The sequence below is a fragment of the Indicator indicator genome, chromosome 2 (genome assembly GCF_027791375.1).
Source record: "Indicator indicator isolate 239-I01 chromosome 2, UM_Iind_1.1, whole genome shotgun sequence".
Classification (NCBI taxonomy): domain Eukaryota; kingdom Metazoa; phylum Chordata; class Aves; order Piciformes; family Indicatoridae; genus Indicator; species Indicator indicator.
The window spans coordinates 64,592,341-64,616,124 of NC_072011.1; the positions used below are offsets into that span (position 1 = coordinate 64,592,341).

Below are 23,784 nucleotides of genomic sequence, written 5' to 3' on the forward strand. Positions count from 1 at the left end.
CATATCCTGAATAGTTACACATAAAAAAAAAAAAAAAAAATCACTTCCATCTTCTTTTGCAGAAGTTCTTACATGACTACTACTGCCTGCTAATGAAGTCCTGTACTCTGAAGCTTCATCCATCCTCATTCAAGCACTTTGGTATAATTGCCTTACAGATTCTTGTTCACTCCTCCTTGAGAAGAAAATGTTTCCCCTTGAGAACAGTCAGAGACTGGAATCATCTCCCAAGGGAAGTGGTGGATCCCCCTACATTGGACACTGTTAAGACTCAGCTTGAGAGGGTGCTGGGCCAGCTCGTTTCAACTCCACTGTCACCTAGAAAGGTTGGACCAGGTGGTCCTTGGGGTCTCCTCCAACCTGGCATTCTGTGATTCTGTGCAAAGTACGTAGGACCCAATAAGAGCATGGCAATCAACAGTCAAACATGGAATGTCCAATTCCTCTTGTCACCCATGCAAGAGGGCCAGTTCCCCACTCCTCACTAACATACCCATGCTCTCAGACAAAAATCACAGCCCAGCACAGCTTTAGGAGAGCTGCTGTTTCACTAAATCACAGCTGCAAAGTTAGGTGCTTGGCAACACTGCCTCCAAGTTCCACACACTGCTGTTCCCAGCTCCACTCTGACAGGGACTGAGCTACTATCTCTACCTCCTTTTCCTCCATGGTCTATTGGAAGCAAACAGCTTTCCTCATGAGAGTGGGGGCAACTGACAGCCCAGCTTTACTGAGATAGGCTCTACATTGACCTGTACAGTTCTCACTTCTCCCATAAAACTTCTCACCACCTCCACAAGGTACAAAATTAGTGCTCTCTATGCCCACATCTACCACAGATTGACAGCACTGAAGTCTCTTCTGAATGTCCAAGTTCTTCCTTCTCTTTCAGATGGTGATCCCAGAAGACAAAAGCATTGAGCTCCTCTGGTCACAGGAACCACATCTAATTAGCAAGTGTTCTGGATACACTGTAAACAAAGCAGGAACTCAGAGAGACAGGGCTGTACTGGAGAGAGTCCAATGGAGAGCAGCAAGGATGAGTGGGAGACCGGAACATCTCTGCTATGAAGAAAGACTGAGAGCCCTGGGGCTGTTCAGTCTTAAGAGAAGGCTGAGAGGGGATCTGATCAATGTCTATCAGTATCTGAGGGGTGGGTGTCAGGATGAAGGGACCAGGCTCTTTACAGTGGTGCCCAATGACAGGACAAGGAACAAGAGGTGCAAGCTGGCAAACAGGAGGTTCCACCTCAACATGAGGAGACACTTCTGTACTGTGAGGGTGACAGAGCCACGGAGCAGGCTGCCCAGAGAAGCTGTAGAGGCTCCTTCTCAGGTTTTCAAGACCCACCTGGATCCATCCTTGAGTGTCCTGCCCTAGGTGATCCTGCTTCAGCAGAGAGGTTGGAATCAATGATCTTTCAAGGTCCCTTCCAACCTCTAACACTCCGTGATTCTCCAGACTCAGTCAATTATCATGAAGAGTCTGGAGAATAGGTCTTGTGAGGAGAGACTGAGGGAACTGAGATTGTTCAGCCTGGGGAAGAGGAGGCTGGAGGGAGACCTCAATCTCTACAACTCCCTGAATGAAGAGTGAAGTTGGAGTGAAGTGGGTGTTGGTCTCTTCTCCCTAGTAAAAAATGACAAGCCAAGAGGAAGTGGCCTCAAGTTGTACCAGAGGAGGTGTAGGTTGGATATTAGAAGAAATTTCTTGACTAAAAGGGTTTTCAAAGCCTGGCACAGGCTGCCCAGGGGGATGGTTGAATCCTCATCACTGGAGGCATTTAAAAAGACAGAAATGTGGTCCTGAGGGACATGGTTTAGCACCAGCCTTGGTAGAGTTGGATAATGGTTGGACTTGATGATCTTAACAGTATTTTCCAACTGAAACAGTTCTGTGACTATGATCATGACTCCAAGCAGGAACTCCACAGCAGTATATATTCAAGACATGTACTTTTACAACCTACTGGAAAGCAACAAGTGTTCAAAACAAGAGAGTGGAGGATAATAAAGGTTAACTTTATACCAGAGTCTACTGTAAATCAAGATGAGTAAGAAACAGGTATCCATTCAGAGCCAAGTCTGCCAAATTTTCATCCAGAAAATGAAAGCTGTGTGTGAATGGCTTCCTGTGAAGCAATTAAAGATAAAAATGTGAACATAGTATTATTGCTGAAGCTCCCAGCAGGCATTAATCATGGAAGAGGTCAGAATGGGAGCAGAAAAGCAATCTGGAGTAGCTTGGTTTGCCCCAGTCTTCTAGGGGACATAATTTGTAGCCATGAAGGCAGAGCTCCAAGCAGCAGTTTGAAAAGACTTCTGGCACGAGATACTCCAGTTCTAAGCAGCTTTGTCTCAGCTCTAGGAGGCAGTTTAAACTGACAAGATTTTCTTCCAGCTAGATTTCAACAGCATTCCAGCCAAAAGACATCAGTAACTCTTCTTATCTAACCCCTCAATTCCAACTTGCTTCAAAAGGCCAGGTTTGGTCCTTCTTACAGCTCAGGATGCACAAACCACAGGAAGATTTCTGTTTCAGCTATTGCAAGAAAAGTCAAGGCTGCTGCTCTCTGTATTTACTGCTGTTTACTCACCTTCCTTTCTCCTGCATGACCTCAACTTTAAGTAAATAATCTACCTGTTATCTATGCAGACAGATGTTTGTGTTGGCAACATAAAACTCAATGTGATACCTGCAGTGGGACTCCATTCCAGCTCTTATGTGATACAACAGCTGAATGAGATTTGAATTAGCTGAGATTAGGAAGGACCCCTTGAGATCATCCAGTCCAAACCCCTCCTGCTCAGAGCAAACTATGGCAGCTTGGTTAGTCTTGATCCCAGTCAGGTTTTGAGTATCTCCAGGGATGGAGACTCCACAGCCTCTCTGGGTCATGTGCTCCAATATTCAACATCTCCTAGAGCAAAGAAAACAACAAGTTTATTCTCATGTTTTGGTGGAATTTCCTGTGTTTCTGTTTGTGTTCCTTGCCTCTGATTTCCATCACTGCACACCCCAGACAATGCTGCCTCAGCCATTCTTGCTCCCTGTCACCAGGTGTTTATTCACATCGATAAGATCTCCCCAAGAGACTTCTCTCCCCCAGGCTAAACAATCACAGCTCCCTCACCCTCTCTTTCTAGGTCAGACACACCAACCTCTTTGTTTTACTGGCCCTTTGCTCGACTGGCCCCAACCTGTCCATGCTTCTCCTGTGCTGTGGAGCCTAGGACTAGGCAGTACTACACATGCAGACTCACCAGTGCTGAGGAGAGAAGAACCACCTCCCCCCAGCCACTCACAATGCTCTTGCTGAAATCCAGTCCAAGATTCATAAATTGGGTTGGCAGGTTCCTTAAAGATCATCTAGTTCTAACCTTCCTGTCACGGGTATCTTCCACTAGACCAGATTGATCAAGGCCTCATCCAACCTGGCCATAGTGGATGACCAGGACCTCCCTGGGCAACCTGTTTCCAGGTCTCACCACCCTCACTGTAAGGAATTTCTTCCTTATCTCCAGTCTAAATCTGCCCTCCTCAAGCTTCAATCCATTCCCCCTCACCCTATCACTATAAGCCCTTGTAAAAAGTCCATTCCTGACTTTCTTGCAGGTCCCTGTTAGGTACTTGAAGGCCACCAGAAGGTCTCCCTTATAGATGCTGTTTGTCTTCCTGCTGACAAGGGTGCATTCGTAGCTCATGACCAATTTGTGAGCCACAAGACCCCCAGCATCTCTTCTGCAGCCACCTCCTTTCTCTCCTCAGGGGCAGGGCTTTGCAAATTCCCTTCGATGAACTTCATGCAGGTTCTCCTGTCCCATATTTCCAGCCTGTCAATTTTTCTGCTCCAAGCAGCAGAACATCCATCTGGCTTATCAACCACTCCTCCCAGTTCTGTATCACCTCAAGCTGGCTGAGGGCATCGTCTGTCCTAGCACACAGGTCATTAATGAAGTGATTAAACAGAGCTGCCCTCAGTATAAACCCCTGAGGTATGTCATTAGTGACTGGCCTCCAGCTCAACTTGAAGCTGCTGATCACAGCTCTGAGTGTGGCGTTTCAGCCCTCTTAAATTCACCTCCCTGTCTCTTTATGCAGTCAGAGCACAGAGGACACTACATGACAGAGCTTCCAAAGCATCACTGGAGTTCAAGTGAAAAATACCCATTGCTCTCATCTACCAAGCAAGACATCTGGCTTGGTCACTGGAGAAGGCTATCAGGCTGGTCAGGCATGACAGTCCCTCTGTAAATCCATGCTAATCCCAGCCATCTTCTCCTTCATGCATTTTCAGGATTATTTACTCTGTCACTTCCCCAGGGGCTGAGGAAAAGCAGACTGGCCTGTGGTTCCCTAGATGCTCCTTCTTGCCCTTTTCTGAGATAGGAATGGCATTTCCTTTCTTCCAGCTCTCAAGACTCTCTCCTGTTCACCATGACCTCACAGTTATTGAAAGCAGCCTCAAAGCAACACTGGTCAGCTCTGTCTGAGCTCTGTCAGCTCTCAGAGCACATCCCACCAGAGCCCACAGCCTTGTCTGCAGGCAGTTTCTCTAAGCACTCCTAAACATCATCCTCCTCCTCTACTACTGAGAGTAAGCCCTTGTTGCTCTAGACTTTCTTTGCTAATAAAGACCAAAGTGCAGAAGGTATGGAATTCCTCAGCCTTTTCCATACCCCTTATCACCAGGTCCTCTGCTCCATTTAGCAGCAGGTCTGCATTTTCTGCAGTCTTCTTTTTGCTGCCAATTATCATTAAAAGCCCTTCTCGTTGCCATCTGCACATCCCTTGGCAGATTCAACTCCACCTGGATGCTGTCTTTCCTACCTGCATGCATCCATGTGTGCCTGGACAGCATCTCTAAGTTCCTCACAGGTCAGCTGTCTGTTTCCACCTCCTAAATGCTTCATGTCTAAGTTTTGTCAGGAGCTCCTTGTTCATAGAAGCTGTTCCCCTGCTGCCTTTGTGCAATCTTCTGCTCACCAGGATGTGCCACATTACAGCTTAAAGGAGTGACCCTTGGTGGAAAAAAATAATCAACCGATTGTCCTGGACCTCCCTATTCTCTAGAACCATCTCCCAAATGATTCTTCCAAGCAGATCCCTGAATAGATGAAAGTCTTCCCTGCAGAAGATATGATTGTGATTCCATTGAGCTTGGTTCCTCTCTACATCCTGAGCCCTTCCATCTCAGTCACTGCAGCCAAGACTACTTTTAACTTTCACATCCTCAGTCTGCCCCTCCGTGTTTTTAAGTATAAGATCCACCAAGAGGTCCAGGAGCATCTTCCTTTATCCTCAACCACTTTTGTTTATTAGTGGTCATCAATGCACACCAGAAGCCTCCTAGATTGTTTGCTCCCTGCTGTGCTGTCCCTCCAGCAAATAAATAGCAGGCTGGTTAAGTCCTCCACGAGCAGCAGTGTCTGTGAATGTTAGGCTTGAGCCATCTGAGGCAGGCATTACTACTTCTTCCTGATCAGGTCGTCTGAAGCAGTCATATAACGGCTTGAGTTGGAAAGGACCTTAAAGACTGTCTAGTCTGAAGCAGCTGTGATGTTCTCTCCTCTAATCCTGACCCATAAGCTCTCAACTGGCTCATTGGTCATCCCTAAGCAAAGCTGCCTGCAGCCCCACTGCTCTCACAGAAAAAGAGAACTTCTCAACACCATCCAAGCCTGTCCCTCCTGAAGCACCTGTACCTATCCACTGTAGCCCTCCAACTGTTCCAGCCAGCCCACTCTGTGATGCCAACAAAATCACAGCTCAGCCTGAACTCATTTTTTACTCTCCCATAAGATCTGAACACAATGTGCTGACAGGACAGCCAAGACGGATTCAACTGGAATGGGTTCAACAGTTTTGTTCCAAAACCTTAACATGAGAGAGAGTAAATTACTACTGATAACTTCACCAGTCCACAAGACAAAGTCTTGGGTAATGTAGTTGTGGTCACAAGAGAAGAGGACCAAGTTTCAAAAGCTCCTAAGGTAAAGCTGGATCGTGCTCAAATGAACTTCAGTGAGCCAGTCCAGGGCAATGTCACACCTGAGCTAAACTAACCACTGACTACACCCTGAGTAAGGGCTGATAACTAACTCTCTTAAGTCCTGTAGGAAGTAAGGATTAAAGAGGGAGTCACGCCTCCAGGAAAAGATACCTCCCTAAAAGTCTGCTTATCACAGCCTTAGATGCAATGGTTTCCTCTGTGTTGCTGATAAAGACTTCCTAAGGCTGCAGCACAGCAGCTCTTTCCTTACAGGTTCAGACCAGAGAGGCCAGACTTACAAGACAGCAACAGCTCCAGTTCCACAAAAGGAGATTAAAGGAGCAAAGCAAAAATAAGCAGCTGTTACCAACAGCATCCTGGGGCAGAACCACAGCTTGGGTACCATTAGGAGATAAAGACCAGTAGCCCCTGACCAAAACAACAAAGGTGCCTTGCATTTCAGAAGGCATGAACATGGTCTCATCAATATCAATAATCCCTTTTCAGGAACTGTCCCACCTTTATGGTCCACACAAAGGAAATATCTTAAATTGTCAAGGCCTTTACTTCTCAGTGTAGGGAGAGATAGCTGAGGGCAACAGAATTTCTGCATCTCCATTATCCACCTCAGAGAGCCTAAAAGAGTTGTAACATAATAAAAAGTCCCACAGATATTTTTATTAGCAGTCAAAGAAAAACAGTAAGTTGAAAGGGACCTCCAGAGGTCATCTCAACCCAGCCTCCTGTCAAAGCAAGGCTACCTTCAAAGCTATATCCTGCCACATTGAGGCTCATCCAATCTTGAAGGCATAAGCCTGAACCCATGACAGTTTGCCTAGGTCCTGAAGAGTGGAGACTGCACCCACAAACACCATCCTAAGGGCTTTGGTGAAAAGCCTTCAGGCTGTGCACACCATTTTGACAGCAAGAACCTGTATTTGCAAACCAACCTGTTCTGCAACAGTTAAACAGACTTCCTGTGACTTATTTCAGAGTGGTTTTCTGCAAGAGGCAGGAGATGGAAACAAATCCCTTTACCTGTGCCACTGGAGTCACCCAATACTGCAATACCCTGCCCAGTTAAAAGTTTGAAGCTTAAGCTTCCATGCTCCTCCCAGCAAGAGAGGTGTCTTCTGAAGAACTCTCTTCTGGGGTAAGACAATTAATTGAACCTCTCAGGACCTGCTGCAATAACTAATTCCTAATGAAGTTTCAGTCTCATGCAACCAGTGTCAGCACCAGGTAAAGTTTCATTTAGGAGCAGGGTATCAGGAAAAAAGTCCTGGTTCTACAGTGTCAGGGGAGATGGAAAGGAGGTTCTGGTCTTTTAAGGTCTTTGAAGGGGCCAGAAAAGTAATAATTTAAGTCCCAGATGACCACCACGATTTCTAGTGACACAGGCCCTTGCTATTAGAGGAGGTCAAGATATTCTTAAGGAATCATAGAAACATCTTGGTTGGAAAACATCTTTAGGAGCAGTAAGCCCAACCATTATCTAACTCCAACAACTCTGGTGGTAAACCATGTCCCTCAGCTCCACATCTCTGCTTCTCTGAAACACCTCCAGGGATAGGGATTCAACCATTCAACCATTCAGACAGCAAAGACCAAGTCATTAGTGATACGCAGAAATGACTAAGGGCTGTAAAGTACAACTATAAATACTGACAAGTATTGCCATTAATGTTATAATCAATTTTCATCTGGTTAAAAGAGCAACAGTGTCAGGACGATTCTTCAAACTAGGATTTTCCCCTCACTACAAGACAGACACTGAGGTGCTGGAGCAGATCCAGAGAAGGGCAAGGAAGCTGGTGAAGGGTCTGGAGAACAGGGCTGGTGAGGAGCAACTGAGGGACCTGGGGGTGTTTAGTCTGGAGAAAAGGAGGCTGAGGAGAGGCCTCGTTGCTCTCTACAGCTCCCTGAAAGGAGGCTGGAACAAGGTGGGGGTTGGTCTCTTCTCCCTTGTAACTAGTCACAGGAGGTTTAGATTGGATATTACAAGCAATTTCTTCACTAAAAGAGTGGTCAAGCATTGAACAGGCTGCCCAGGAAGTGATGAAGTCATCATCCCTTGAGGTGTTCAAAAAAACCCATGTAGACATGGCACTTTGGGCCACAGTTCAGTGGCCATGGTGGTGATCTTAGAGGTCATTTCCAACCACAATGACTTTATGATTCAGATAAGGGATTATTTAACCAGACTTCAAGCACTACCAGGCATGATGTAAGTAAACATTCAAAACGCCACACCACAGAACACCTCCCTGGTACAGAAATGGATTCACCTTTGCTGAAGGCCCAAGACATCTGCAACTGTCTGCACAGAGACCTGCAAGTTTCCAATTACATTGCTTTTACTGTTACAGCTAAACAAATTCTAAAGCCATGGCAACTCAAGTAATTGCCTTCTTGACAGGGAGACTGATTTATAAGGAGAGTTCAGTAGTTAATCCATTTGTCCCAAAGTCAACACTCAAGTGCAAGCACGACAGAAAAGGTACACTGGAGAACATTCCCACTGGTTGCAAGCATCCTTAGGAACAGAAATCTGAGACTCATGGCCCATGTTTGCAGAGAGGGTCACACTAGACCAAGACTGATTGCCTTCAGCCTACTCTACAGGCCTGCTTGCCTGGATGGCTGGTCACAGAATCACACAAAGAATGTTAGGGATTGGAAGGGACCTTGAAAGATCATCAAGATGAACCTCCCTGTTAGAGCAGGCCCACCTAGGGCAGGTCACACCGGAACGCAACCAGGCAGGTTCTGAAAGGTCTCCATTGAAGGAGACTCCACAACCTCTCTGAGGAGCCTGTTCAGCAGTCCCTTGATACTGCTAAATATCTTGTCCCCTTCTAAAGAAAAAGTCTCTCCTTTTGTGTTTCATAATAGTCTTCAAATTCCAATTCAATATCAGCACCCAAACAGTTCCAGTCTTGCTGCCAAGCAGTAACACAACCCTAGGAGGCTTCTAGCTCCTTATAACTAAGCACTAAGGTACATAGAAATAGTAAATTACAGCTCCTACAGTCAAGAGGTTGCTGACTCAAGTTAACAGGTTCTGATTTTGGTTCCTTTTGACAGATCTCTAGGATGTGTTAGAACTGAAAAGATTAAAATATCAGTACTGGAACAAGAAAAATGTGTTTGGGTTCCCTCTACAGCAAAAAAAGAAAGTTGCATGCTTTACACCAGCTTTCAGTAAAGTCCACACACAAACAATCATTTTGGTTGAAGACCTCTAAGATCACTGAGTCCAACCATCAACCTAAGACCACCATAGCCATTAAACCATGTCCTCAAGTGCCATGTCCACACGCTTCTTGAACACCTCCAGGGACGGTCACAGAACTTGCTCCATGAAGAGAGTTGTTAGCCATTGGAATGTGCTGCCCAGGGAGGTGGTGGAGTCACCATCCCTGTGGAGGTGTTCAAGAGGGGATTGGACGTGGCACTTGGTGACATGGTTTAGTGGTCATGAGGTCTTGGGTGACAGGTTGGACTTTGATGATCCTTGAAGTCTTTTCCAACCTTATTGATTCTGTGATTCAGATGGACAGATCTGTGGCTGTTTCTTTCTCCTAAACCCTTGCAATTCCTGCTAGCTTCATCTAGGAGCACAAAGGCTTTTCAGACGCTTCTCTCTTTCAAAAATTCGGGATCAGTGAAAGTTCCTGCCAACATGGCTTACTAATTCCTACAAACATTAGTAGTGGAAACACTTCCAGTAGCATAACAGCAGGAAGACATCCACTGCCTTATGTAGCTGGCTCTTCAGATGGGGATGTGAAGAACAGTCAGTACACTGACAAGCTCTGCCTCGTCAAACGTCACCCCAACCTCCTCACTCTTCCAAAACTCTCAGTCATTGCAAAGACAGCTCCAGAACCTTTGATTTTCAGGTTATTCCCCACAGAGGTGTCACCTAGGCTGACAGCTGTAAGACTCACAGTTTGAAGGTGGCATATGGTGGCTACAGCATGTTCCCACAGCAAGTAGATTGCAGGACAATGATGGTCAGACTCACAGCAGCTATTTTAAAGTTAAAAGGCAAACACAGAATAAAAAGCACTTCCAGAAACCGCTGCCAGAGTCAGCAATCCTAATTATTGCTTAAGGCTTACTCTGGCAGATGTGTCCTCATCTGTATTCTCCACCTTCCAAAAGACTTGCAGAACAAAGCTCTCTGATGTATCTGCAGAACTTGCACTTGAAAAAGTAGTCCAGAAACAAAAGGATGGGCTTGTTCTTGATACAAGATCCCTAGTAACAACAGCAAGATTATTCTGAGGTAGACCAAGACGAAGCTTCTTTGGAATTCTTATACAGAGCATGCACATGCTAAAATAGGAAAGATGCACGCTTGAAACTTCCTCCCAAGCAATGCAGCTGGTGGTCATATACTGAGAGCTAATTTGGTAATTTAGGAATTAATCAGCAGTAGGACAGCAGGAAGTTCTAATGGTCTTTTTGATGCAAGAAGTAAAAGACAGTAAAGAAGCCTTCATGATACGAAGGAAGACTTCAACAGCACATAAGCATGAGCCAGCAGTGTGCTCAAGTGGCCAAGAAGGCCAACAGTATGCTGGTCTGGATCAGGAATAGTGTGACCAGCAGGACCAGGGAAGTGATTGTCCTCCTGTACTCAGTACTGGTGAGGTCACAACTAGAGTACTGGGTTCAGTTTTGTGCCCTTCACTACAAGACAGGCATTGAGGTACTGGAGAGACTCACTGATCCTTAAGGTCTTTTCCAACTGAAACAATTCTATGATGACAATAGATATGATGAAAGCATTGAGTGATAAATACACAAATAGGACTGCATCAAGATTTTTAGCATCAAAAGGATATTTGTAAGATTTTAAAAAGATCTCTATCTACCTAAGAATTCCCAGAACCTAAAAGAGTAACCATTACAACAGAAGTACAAGTAGAGTCTGCAAGCTTTCAACGTCCCTTTGATGTGACTATCTGGACAGACACCTAGATTAGATATAATACTAAGGTTTAAGAGAGACTATTACACCTGTGGTGAGAAGAAGGAATTAGTGATGATAGCCTCTTAGCTTGGTTAAGAGCCCATGCTAAAGTGTCAGCTACCTGAAGGACCACACTGAAAACAATGGGTTTAAGTATTGCCAGAATATGAGTCAAGATAAAACCACAACTCAGCTAACACAACCAGAGTTCATCATGAAGATGATGATGACACCCAACAATTAGGTGGACAGGAAGAAAGCAAAATAAAACAGAACTCGGGGGATCCTACTGAACAGCAGGAAGGAAGACATCAGACAAAGGTGAAAAGCTCTCACATAAGAGAGAAGTAATAGAAACTGAAGAGCATTTCAAAGGAAAAAGACTCAATTACACTTAAAAAAAAGGACAAATCACATGTTCTCATCTAGGACATCAGATTTTGTCATGAATGGTTTTCATGTTCATACCTGCAGAACCCAAGATGAAGAGACTCTGGTGGAAGCAGCAATAGGCAACTCCAGACTAATGACAAACATAACCAGACATGAAAGAGATGCTGGTAGTGATGCACGAGGTGTCACAGCCTGGAGAAAGCCATGTGGACAGCTCACAGGCTCTGGCTACCTAGCAGAGTCACAGTGGAACTTGCTGCCTCAGACATCACTGCATACCAGGACTAGCAAAACTCCAACTTTGCCAGGCACCAGCAAGTCATGAGGACTTAAGCACCAAGGATTAGAGGTGAAACATGAGAGAAAAAAACAGCTGACTGCAACTGAAAGTACTCTTCACTATTTATTTGATCAACCAAGAGGACTGTTTCAACAAGGAAGAGCTCAATGGTGGCATTCTGTGCTTGAGGCAAGCCTGATTTTCAAATAAATGACTGATCACATATTTCTTTTAAGCAACATGCCTCCTGGAAGCATAAAGTCTAGACTTCAGGGTATAGTGGAGACATACAATCATAGAATGGTTTGGGTTAGACAAGACCTCCAAAGGTCATATAGTCCAACCCCCTCTGCAGTGAGCAGAGACATCCTCCACTAGATCAGGTTGCCCAGAGCCTGTCAAGCTTCACCTTGAATATTCCAGGGATGGGGCCTCAATTACCTCCCTGGGCAACCTGTTCCAGGTGTTCACCATCCCCCTCACATTAAAGAACTTGTTCTTAACATCCACTCTGAATCTGCTCTTCTCTCGTTGGAAGCCATTGCCCCTCATCCTGTCACTGCAGGCCTCTGTAAACAGTCTCTCTCCATCCTTCTTGCAGGCCCCCTCCAGATACTGGAAGGCTGCTATTAGGTCTCCCTGGAGCCTTTTCTTCTCCATCCCCAGCTCCCTCAGCCTGTCCTTGTAGCAGAGGTGCTCCAACCCCCTGATCATTTTCATGGCCCTCCTCCTCTGGTCCATGTCCTTCCTATATTGAGGGCACCAGACCTGGGTGCAGCACTCCAGGCAAGGTCTCACCAGGGCAGAGTCAAGTAGCAGAATCCTGTCTCCACCTCTGGCCACACTGCTTTTGATGCAGCCCAGGCTGCCATCGGCCTTCTGTGCTGCAAGCTCACACTGTCTGCTGATGTCCAGGTTCTTGTCCACCAGCATCCCCAAGTCCTTTTCTGCAACGCTGCTCTCTACCACCCCATCCCAATATATTTCAGTACTGTCCACACAATTCTCCTTCCCAGAAGGAAACTTCCTAAACTTAAGGAAAGAAATCCATCCAATGTCCACATACGACCATCTCCCTGTCAAATGCCTTTGGAACAGTTAAAATTGAAGTAAGTTTCAGTCCACACTCCGCCTTCCAAATACAAGAAAAACACTGAACTACAGAAACTCAGGGAAAGGCAGAGGGCACTGCCAAGCTGATATGACACAAGGTTTGAAGTAAGAATTGCCAGATAGGATGAGGCAAGTGCAACTAAACTTGAAAGAAGAAAGAATTTTAAAAGCCCAAACAATTCCCTCAAATATTGTAAGCTCATGTTGCATAACACAGCATTTCCATGCCAGCTTTCCTGGGGGACAGGGTGAAAACAAGCCATGCCTCTGGCATACAGAGAGACAGCAGGGGAGAAGGTCGAGCAAAAGAGAAAACAGAGTTCAGAAGTACAGTCAAGATTTCTGTAAGGTAGGTAAGGAAAATAAGGAAAAAAGACTAGAAAAATGGAAACTGAATTGTAGGTACTTGCAGACAGCAGCCTGGTCAAGAGATTGGTAGGTCCTCTAGAATCTGGACTGACACACCCCCCAAAAAAACCAACCAACCAACCAAACAAAAAAAAAAACCCAAACACAAAACCCAAACAAAAAAACCCAAACAAAACAAAACAAAAACCCAAAGCACACACACAAAAAAAAACCCACACACAAAAAAAACCCCACAACTAAACTAACCAACAAAAAGAAACCAATAGCCAAACAAAAACCCAAAAAACCCAAACAAACAACAAACTCAAGTGACATCAAAGCTTGAACTTATGAAAGAAAGCTCTTGTGAGAGAAGAGGTTTGAAGAGTTGCACAAAGATACTCAATAACACAAACAGAAAAAGAAGGAAGCTCAAAGTGCCAACGCTGCCAAACTAAAGTGACCAAAGAAACAAAACCACCAGGAACTAGAGATTTACAAATGATACTTTGACCAGGATATGGTCCAAGAAGGAACTCAGAGAGGAAGACAAAAATTAGCTGGTTAATTCCAGACTTTGATCTTGAGCAACCCAGCCCTGAGGCCTATGCTATGGAATTTGTATGGAATTCCATCAGCAAGCAACTCAGAGCAGCATTCAGCATGGGAAATTCAAGTGCACAAAACAAACATACAGATTTTTCCAGAAAACCACCAGTTACAACCCATCTTTTACACAGCAGCCAGAAATCTGGTGGCAAGAACAGCTGTGCTAGAAAATGATTAAGAAGAGTTACTGCAGAATATAAAGATCTTTGGTGTAATCTAGATGATATATTTCTTAAGGATATATACTAGGACAACAAATACTTGATTCTGATATGTCAAACAACAGCATTGTACAAGACACTGCAGGATTTATACCCAGGGTGACAAAAAAGCAGCAGATGGGGATTGGAAAAGCCAATCACAAAACCAGTGCCATTTCTGGTTGCTCACCATGCCTGACCTCCAGCTGAGGTGGAGAAGGGCTGAACAGGGCAGCTCTGGAACGAGTCAAACAGTGTGAACACCTGGTTGTTAGTCAGGAAGCACCACGTTTAAAACAATAACTTACTGTACAGTCATCTTATTTAGGGTAACATCTTAATGAACCCACTCGAGATGAAAGAGGAATGTGCACTTCCAAGCCACGGAACTCAAGGCAAATACAAACACAAAGAGAGATCTACTTCTGTGCAGAGTAAAACTAAGAAAGGTTAATATAGACTACAGAGAGATCTGATTTAACAGCAATAGACTCTTTAAAATGCCACTCATCACCCAAGCTGGATCTGTGACACATCTAGCCAGACACAGACACCCAGACTGCAAGAGCCTAGTGTTTATATGGCACAGACAACATTGAAGGGCATTGTTTTGCACACTCAGCATTCAACTCCTCTGGCACCTAACCGCAGCACCGTCCAGTGCTTTCCCGAAGGCCCAGCGCCTCATCAATCCCTGACAGTGGAAGGGAGGGGACGCGGCAGTGAAACTTCAGGAAAGGACTAGGCCAGGCATTGCATAAAGCCTCGGCCGGGGCATTCCTCACTTTGGGAGAACGCAGCTGCAGCTCGCCTGGATGGAAAAGCGGAAACGGCTTTACAACGAAAGAAAAGGTTGTCAGCCTTCCATCGCCGCTCTCCCCGAGCAGCGCAGGTTCCTGCCGCCGCCGCCCCTCTTGGCCCCGTTTCGGGAGGGGACCGGCGCCCGCCGCCACCGCCCCTGTGGACGTGGAGCGGGGCGGGGCCCGTCTCCGGGCCTCGCTGCCGGTTCCCAGCCCCGAGCGTGGTCCCTGCCGTAGCCGAACACACACGGAAAGCCCCCTCCGGCAGTTCCCCACCTACGCCGGCCCGGCCGCTCCCCCTTCCTCGGCCGCCCCCCGTACCCTTGGCCTCGCAGTCCGCGCAGTACTTGTTGTCCTCCTCCCGCAGCAGCTTGGCCAGGATGGCCTGGTGCTGTTCATTCTGCTTCTGAGCTTTCTCCCGACAGGAGCGGGTGGCCATGGCGGCGGCGGCAGCAGCGACAACGACAGCAGCAGCGATCGGTTCCGCGAAGGAGCGGCGGGAGCTGGGCCGGGGCGGGCTCGGCAGCGCTCGGGACGCGCCGCTCCTGCCCTGGCACAGCCACGGGAAACAGCGGCAGCGAGAGCCGACTTCCTCAACCGGAACTACTTGCGTCCGCAGACGCATCCGCCTGCCTGCCTGCCTCCCTCCTTCCCTCCCTCCTCGCCTGCTCCGTTCTTCTTCGCGCGCACACCCACCCCTGCCGCGGGAGCCTGCGCCTGGGTGTGAGGGCAGATGAAAAATAGTCCGCCAGCTCCTATCGCCGTGCTGACTTGTCCGGGTTTTTCCAAGGAGTGGCGGTGACGCTCCACCTTGACTTGGCTTTCGAAGGGCATAGAGAAATGCCCCAGGGTAAAGGTCACCTGAGGAGAGCAGGAGATAGCTCCTTCTATGCTGCCCTGGTGAGGCCTCATTTGGAGTACTGGGTCCACGTCTGGGCTCCCCAGTTCAAGGACAAGGAGCTGCCGGAGAGAATCCAGTGGAGAGCCACTGGAGAGTCCAGTGGAGAGAGCTGATGTGAGGAATGAAAGGTCTACCTTATGAGGAAAGGCTGAGAGCTGGGGCTGTTTAGCCCGCGGTGGAGGGTCTCATTAATGCTGATCAATAGCAAAAGGGCGAGTGTCAGGACGATTTAGCCAGACTCTTCTTAGTTGTCTCCAGGGAGAGGACAAGGGGCAGTGAACACAAACTGAAACCCAGTTGCACGCAAGTATCAGGAAAAAATCCTTCACTGTGAGGGTGGCAGAGCAATGGTGCAGGCTGCCCAGAGGGGCTCTTTAGTCTCTCTGGAGGCATTCCAAACCTCCATGGACGCGCTCCTGTGTGATGTACTTTGGGCGACCCAGCTCTACAGGGAGTTGATCTCCAGAGGTGCCTCAGCCCCGTCGTCTGTGACCCTGTGGTATCCATCCGCCGGCGGTGACCGCCTTGCAGGTAGCGCCCGCGGATCTGCACTGCCGCCGACAACCTGTGTGGGCAGGGCGGGCAGGACGTGCCGCCCCTCTGGCCGCCCGCGGCTGCCCACAGGTAACGGGGCGCTGGCCGTGAGTTGAGGGCAGCGCCCGGTGCCCGGCACCGATCCCAGGCTGGAGCAGCGGGTGGTGCTTCCCCACGCCGCGGCATCCTTCCCGCCCCAGCGGCTGGGCTTTCGGGGCCGTTCCTTGAACTCCGCGAGCTGCTGCGGGCGCCGTTTCGTGCTGCCTCCGGGCCCTGCCGGCCTCGAACCCTCGCGTCTTGCCTCACCCTACCGGGGAGGCCCGGAGCAAGGTTACGGTAGGGCAGCTGCCCCCCAGTATGGCTGGCCTGGACTGAGCACTGTGTCCACAGGAAGGTGGAGTGGCACCTTCGTGGCGGGTTGAAAATTCCCCCTCCCAACATTAACTTTGCCAGACCAGCTCAGCTGGAAGCAAATGAAAGCTGTATTTACAAGCAAAACTCCAATCTACAATGGAATGCAATGAACATGTACAAAATATACAGGATTTACAGTTAATAAACAGCACAAGGACTCCCCTGGCCAAAGACCTGGGGAGCTGCAACAGCTTCTCTCTCCCTGCCTCCCACTTACCCCCTTCCTACAAAAGGGACAAGAGACAGAAGCAGAGGAGTCAATACCAGCAGAAGCACAAATCTCCCAGTCCAAGGAAGTGAAAAGAGAGAGATTATTTTGGGAACCAAATCTTATGGTAGATATCTCTCCAATGGGATTGTTTAGAATAATCATCATTTTCCTTTTTACACCCAACAGTGATTTATTTACATTTTATTACTTTCTGTTCAAGATCTGCAAAAAATTTTAAAGGCATAACCTAAAACTACCACACACCTTCCACTGCTTAAAAGAGTTGTTTTGCCCTTGGACTGGGCTGTGACAACCCACTGCTGGTGAATACTCCAAAACATGCAGCCACTCAGGCAGTGCTGGTTGGTATTGGGCAGTCCTGTGTCCTTGGGGCAGGTGTCTTCCCCCAGGCCAGTGCTGGAGCAGAAGAGCCTGCTGTGAAAAGTCTCTTGAGTGAATCGACACTGCTATAGTGTTGGTTTTCCCTCTGAACTTTTTCCAGGAGTCCATGTTTCTGTCTGCAAAATAGGCAAGGTGGGCAGCAGAGACTTTACAATGGAGATGGTGCCTTTTTTTTTTTTTTTTTTTTTTTTGCTCTCCCTGAGGTTGTGTGAGGTTCTAAGGTTAGCAGCCTTGGATCCTGGGGCTGCACTGTGAGTTGGACCCAAAGTACCCTCAAAAAGCACAGCTCAAGCTTCTGTGACCAAAGCTGGGCACCTCTGTACTTGCCCTTTCTTAAGTACCATTGTCTCTAGTCTCCCCTTTCTCCATTTTGTAGGTCCCTTTGCCTGTGCTGAGTTCTCTGTTGAGTCTATTCACCGGTAACATCCTTTCTGTCAGCTCAATTCTAGCTTGCTTGAGTTTCTTTCCCCTATAATTCAACCCTTCTGGAAAGAGTTGAAGCCTATCTATAGCCTATAAAATCCACAAGTGAAGCAGATGAAAATTCAGGTCTTTTCTCAGCCATTAAATTACTGAATCGTTCTCTGTAGATTTTTCTCCTATCCAAATGTGAACTAACTACTCCCTGAGTTTGGAAGAGTTACAAACAGGAAGAACTATAAATACTGCACATAAATAGTAATTAAACAAGCACCTGAAGTGGGAGAATGTGTTTAGATCTCCCTCAAAGTAGGGAATTAAGGTCTGCCCAAAGGCTGAGTGTCCTGGCCAGTGAGTTATTTGGTATGAGGCTGCAAAATGAGGATGTGGTTTAGATGGATTAGCATCCTACTTGGAGACAGGCATTAAGGGTTAAAACTAAAAATACAGAGTTGAGCTCCAGCTGCCTTACAACAGTGCCTAAATCCAGGAATTTCCTGCAGCAGAAAGAGTGTAAAACAAACACTGACGTAGCCTGTTGTTAGCCATACTAGACTAGGGGCTTAATTATTGGGGTGCAATAGTCCTGACTGCTTAAAGATGACATCAGATAAGACTGAGTTCTAGCTTCACCTACAAGCATACAATCGTTTTTCTTTTCTAACCCAAAGTAGGTTTGAATCTTTATGAGAGAAAACCAGCTTCAGCTAGAAGGCCAACAAATACCTCACCATTATCCCAGGGCTCTGAGGAACAGGATGCTTTCCAGAAAGACAAGAGCTGTGGGCAGGAAATGCCCTGAGAGAGAAAAGTCCCTGAGAGAAAAACTTGCTTGTCACACACTAGGTAAGCAGCACTGCCATTTTAGAGGGAAGTTGCTTTTCTGTGTCAGGACAGACTTGACCTGTAAATTTCATGTAGTCTGAAACTCTCTACCAAATTGCCAGAAGGTAGCTAATGGCTTTGAGCAATGAGTTGAATGTTCATCAGTTTCACAGATTCACAGAATCAGGATTGTAGCTGTTGGAAGGGACATCCTGTCCAACCCCCTGCTAGCTTAGGGTCACCCAGAATGAATCACACAGGAACACATCCAGGTGGGTTTGGAATGCCTTCAGAGAAGGAGACTCCACAGCCTCTATGGGCAGCCTGCTCCAGTGCTCTGCCACCCTCACAGAGAAGGATTTTTGCCTTGTGTTTATGTGGAACCTCCTGTGCTCCTGTTCGTGTCCACTGCCCCTTGTCCTGTCACTGGACACCAGTGAGTCTGACTCCATCCTCCTGACACTCACTCTTTAGATGCTGATAAGCACTGAGAAGATCCCCCCTCAGTCTCCTCCAGGCTAAACAGCCCCATCTCTCTCAGCCTTTCCTCCTAAGGGAGATGTTCCAGTCCCCTCATCATCATTGTGGCTCACCACTGGACTCTCTCCAGTAGCTCCTTGTCCCTCTTGAACTGGAGAGCCCAGAACTGGACACAATATTCTAGATGTGGCCTCAGCAGGGCAGAGTAGAGGGGGGAGGAAAACCTCCCTTGACCTCACTCTTCTTAATGCACCCCAGAATTCCACTGGCCTTCTTGGCCCTGAGGGCACATTGCTGGCTCATTGTCAGCCTGTTGTCCACCAGGACTCCCAGGTCTTTTCCCCCAGAGCAGGTCAGCCCCCAAGTTGTACTGCTCCATGGGGTTGTTCTTCCCCACAGGCAGGACTCTACATTTGCCCTTGTTGGATTTCATTAGATTTCTCCCTGCCCAACTCTCCAGACTGTCCAGGTGTCTCTGGTGGACTGAATGCAGTGATACAGGCCATGAAAAGTGGCTGTTGGTCCAGTTCCTATGCTTGAAAGACCCTACCCAAGAGCAGAGCAAGGATAAGCTGTGTGCTTAGTGCCTTAGACTAGATTACATATTGTCTGGGTCTGACTCCTGCTTCTTGTGTGTGCTGGGCTGGATTGACACGGGTCATCCTCTTCTGTCAAGCACAAAGATGTGCTTCTTGTGTTCAGCTCTGAAAATTATCCCTTCCTTCAAAGTGCTCATCCATGCTCCTGTAAAGTAGCAGAGATATGAAATCACCTCCTCCACTCTGGGGCTGAGGTGAACAGGTTATTAATATTTTAATAGCTTGTACTTTGAAAACAGCATGCTGTAAAATGCATTATTAGGTATTTCCCTGAGAGCTCAGATGGAATCTAAAGACAAAAACATAATCCCTTCTGTGCCTTTGCTGCTTTTTCTGGATCCTGAAGAGAAGCAGAGTGTTAGAGATGCAAAGTTATTGCCTGAAGCATTTTTCAGAGGGGAGAAAGCAAAACACACACAAAAAAGGCAAGAAAAGATGTCGTTCAGGATACAGCATGACTTATAGAATGAGTTAAGTTCTGCCCACACCATGCCATGAAAGATAGCACAGAGAGGCCAGAGATGTCACCACCTAAGGCTCCTTCAGGAGGAGAAGATAGAGAATTGTCATACTGAGCCTGTCAGCTGGGTGCCCTTTGCTTCACCTTTCCTTAAGCCCTGCAGAGCACAGCCCTATGCAATCCAGATTTGGAATTTTTTCAATACATACTTTGTGTGTTTCAAGTCATGGATCTCCAGAATCAAGTGAGCTTCACTTCCATTAAGTCCCTGAAATACTGGAATTCTGCAGAGAGATGATGTTGTGTTTGGCAGAAGCACAAGTTTACTCAGCATGAAAAATCCCTCTCTCCCCCTAGCTGTCACCACTTGTCACCCTGCAGGCTATTCCACAGTTTTGTAGGGATACCTAGAAGACAGCTTGTGAAGTTCATGTTGTCTTAGAATCTGATGGCTAAAATTCACTGAATCTAGGTGCCCACCTTGTTCAGAAATCAGCCCATAAACCACCTTTAAATAGTATTTGCTAATCAGGACAGTATTAGCATAAATTTGACTTAATGGGGGAGAATGTATCAGGTGCAAAGTTATTAACTGGATTGAACCCAGGTGTTAAAATAGCTGTGTTTTAATAATGTCTCAGCCTCAAATAGCAAAGCCCAGAAGTAAACAGGGCTCCAGATAGAGTTCTAGGATTTGAGATTCATGAGAAACTTTGGTGCTTCAGATGTTTTCATGCTCTTAAATCAAATAACATATAGAACTTTGTGGGAAGTGGACATTTCAGTACTGTGGCTGAAATTCAACTCTTCAAAGTTGGCTTCCCAGGCTGTGGAATCTGGGCAGCCCTCAGGGTCAGATAACATGGTACCTTCAGCCTTGGGCTGGCAGAGGATGGCAGAACCTGAGAAGTTAACCTCATTTCGATTAACACTTTAGCTGGAATTTCTATCCCAGACTAAGAAAATCTTCAGCTATCATCCAGGCACCCTGGCTACCCCTGCAAGCCACTGGAGAGAAACAGATGTTCCTGTAGGTGCTTTGTCCTCAGACTGGGGTGAGCTGAAGGACGTGAATCACTTTCTGGATCATTGAGGAACAAGTTTATATCACATCATCCCAGAATGGGCATTAAATGTCTGACAGCCTTGTAGACTCTCTGCAATTGGAAGTCTGATCAATAACTGTTGTGGGCTTGCCCCACGAGTGGCATGAGTCATATTTTCTTACACCTTGAGCACTTAATGCCTGGCCCCTGAAGCCAAGAGTTATAGTCTGACACCCAAAATGGTTAAAAAGTGTAAAAGTAGCAAGATTTATAGGGAAGGCTGCATTTTCAATGAATTTTAGCTTCTGTACAACAACTTAACTGGAGAGCTGAGATATTAGAGGCAGTACATTTTTCTTCCTGTTTCTTGGTTCTTCCTTTACTTCTGTGCAGGGACTGAGCAGCTGGTGTTAGGTGAATTACTGACATTATGACATCCCACCCTAATTTCTGTAGGTGCTGAACATCTAAAATACACTGAAACCAAAAGATGGTGGTGTGTCTGCACTCCTGCAAACTGCGACAGAAACTCTTAAAACAAGAATGGGATCTTCATCTTTTCTGAAGTGGCATCACCCTCTGTACTCAGCACTGCTGAGGCCACACCTTGAGGACTCGGTTCAGTTTTGGGGCCCTGACTGCAACAAAGACATTGAGGTGCTGGAGGGTGTCCAGAGAAGGGCAACAAAGATGGGGAAGGGTCTGGAGAACAGGGCTGGTGAGGAACAGCTGACGGAACTGGGGGTGTTTGGTCTGGAAAAAGGAGGCTGAGGGGAGACCTCATTGCTCTCTACATCTCCTTGAAAGAAGGTTGGAATGAGGTGGAGGTCAGTTTCTGTCCACAGTAACAAGTGATAGAATGAGAAGAAATGGCCTCCAGTTGCACCAGGGGAGGCTTAGGTTGGATCTTAGAAGAAACTTCTTGGCTGAAAGGGTTCTCAAAGACTGGAACAGGCTGCCCAGGGATGTGGTTGAATCCTCATCCCTGGAGGTGTTTTAAAGAGGAAACGTGGTGCTGAGGGATAGGGCTTAGCTTCAAACTTAGTAGGGTTAGATAATAGTTGGACTCAAGATCTTAAATGTCTTTTCCAAAAAAAAATATTCTATGATTCCCTAATGAGCTGGTGACATCCCAGCACATGATGACACTTCACCAACAATTATGTTTTCTTGACAGCTGTTAGTAAATTTGTGTTGTAATTACAAACACAAATGAGTACCTGGGAGGTACCTATCAATTAAACAGCTGGATGCAAACAGCTGAAGACACTTCAGTGAGCTTTGCTATCAGTCATAGTTGTGTCAGCTCAGAAAAAACCACCACCCCATGCTGTACAGCTACTACCCATACACACCATTATGTTTTAAACTACTACATACATTTGGCCACTGTATTATAATGTGAATAATCATACAGGGCAGTGTAGGTGTAGCATAGAAGGAAATGGAAGGTCCATGTGGTTCCAGTGGAAGCATGGAAGAGATCTTAAAAATGAAATGTTTTGCACTTCCCAAGCTCCCAGCAGTTTCTCAGCTATTTAAGGCTGTGTGTATGTTTCAGCATGAGTCTTTTCCTTTCCATTTATCTAAGATTGGGCTTTTTTGAACAGAGGGACTGTGAGATGGAACTTTGTGAGTCATACATTTGGCTCACTCAGGCTTTGAGGATAAGAATACCAGCCTTAGGTATCAGTAACCCTTGATATCTAGCCAAGAAGAGGAGCAAAAATCAGACGTAAAATCATCTGTGAAATGATAAATTTGAAAGATTTGGGAGAAATATGAAAAGAAAATACAAAGAGGGACAGCTGAGCTCCACTGGTATTACTCTCATGCTCTCCTGGGCATAAGATAGTCTTTCAAACTTGGATGGGGTAAACAACAGGATAGACACTAAAGCTAGGACAGCTTTTGATCTTGGTTTCACATGGAACAGATTTTAATTTTAGCTCCTCAACAATAGAAAATGTGATTCAGGTAGCCCATTTTTTTCTTTGCCCCAGTGAAATCATGAACTTGCAGAGAGTGCAGGCTAAAGCCTAGCTGCTGAATTACAAGCTTCAGACTCTTGGAGACAGAAGAGAACCTCTATATACAGAACTTTTGAGATGGTCCTTTGAAACAGTATCTTTTTCTTTCATCTTTTCTGTAGTGTAAATATGAAAGCAAATAAATCTGTGTGCAGCTTTCAAATACCCCTTATGATGAAGAGCAATGAATAACCTTACCTCTTTGAAAGCCTGCAGTGGTCCTGTGATGCTACCTATTTCTGTCTTGGTAGAATCTTCCTCAGAGAAGTAGAAATGTTGAGGAGAAACATTAAATACTTCAATTTTGCCTTTTTTTTTTTTTTTTTCTCCTTCAAGATAGTTTCATACTGGGGGAGTCCAAGGAGGTAGGGTCATAGCAAATCATACTGGCTTCTGAGTTTCTCTGAAGTCCACAGACTCAGAAGAAGGATCATTTCTACTTCAAAAGCTGGATATTTTTAGTGAGCAGGGAGGCTTTTATCAACAAAAAGATGTCCATAGCACTCCCAAGCTGAGCCCATATCTGCAGGAAAACATGTTTCTCCTCAGCCACTGGATACTGAAGAAATGAGAAAAAAGGATTTACTATAAAAAAGGGGGGGGAAAAAGAGAAGCTCTTTCTTCATCCCTTCTGTGATCAGTCACTTGAGGAGAAGCACACTTGGATGTGCTCACAGGACAATGGTTTCATCTGGCAGCTAAAAATATCTTCTGGGTGGCTGTCTCTCGAATCACGAAGTCA

The 23,784-nt window shown here is 46.3% G+C and overlaps 1 protein-coding gene across 2 annotated transcripts in view; it reads right to left on the reverse strand.

Annotated features, from left to right (window-relative positions):
* SMAP1 (small ArfGAP 1) overlaps positions 1–15,159 on the reverse strand; it is a 68,292-nt gene extending 53,133 nt beyond the window's left edge. For both annotated transcript variants that reach the window (XM_054395229.1, XM_054395221.1), the window contains exon 1: positions 15,042–15,159. In XM_054395229.1, coding sequence (XP_054251204.1) covers positions 15,042–15,159 — 118 coding nt within the window. The remainder of the gene's footprint in view (positions 1–15,041) is intronic.
* Positions 15,160–23,784: the final 8,625 nt, after the last annotated feature.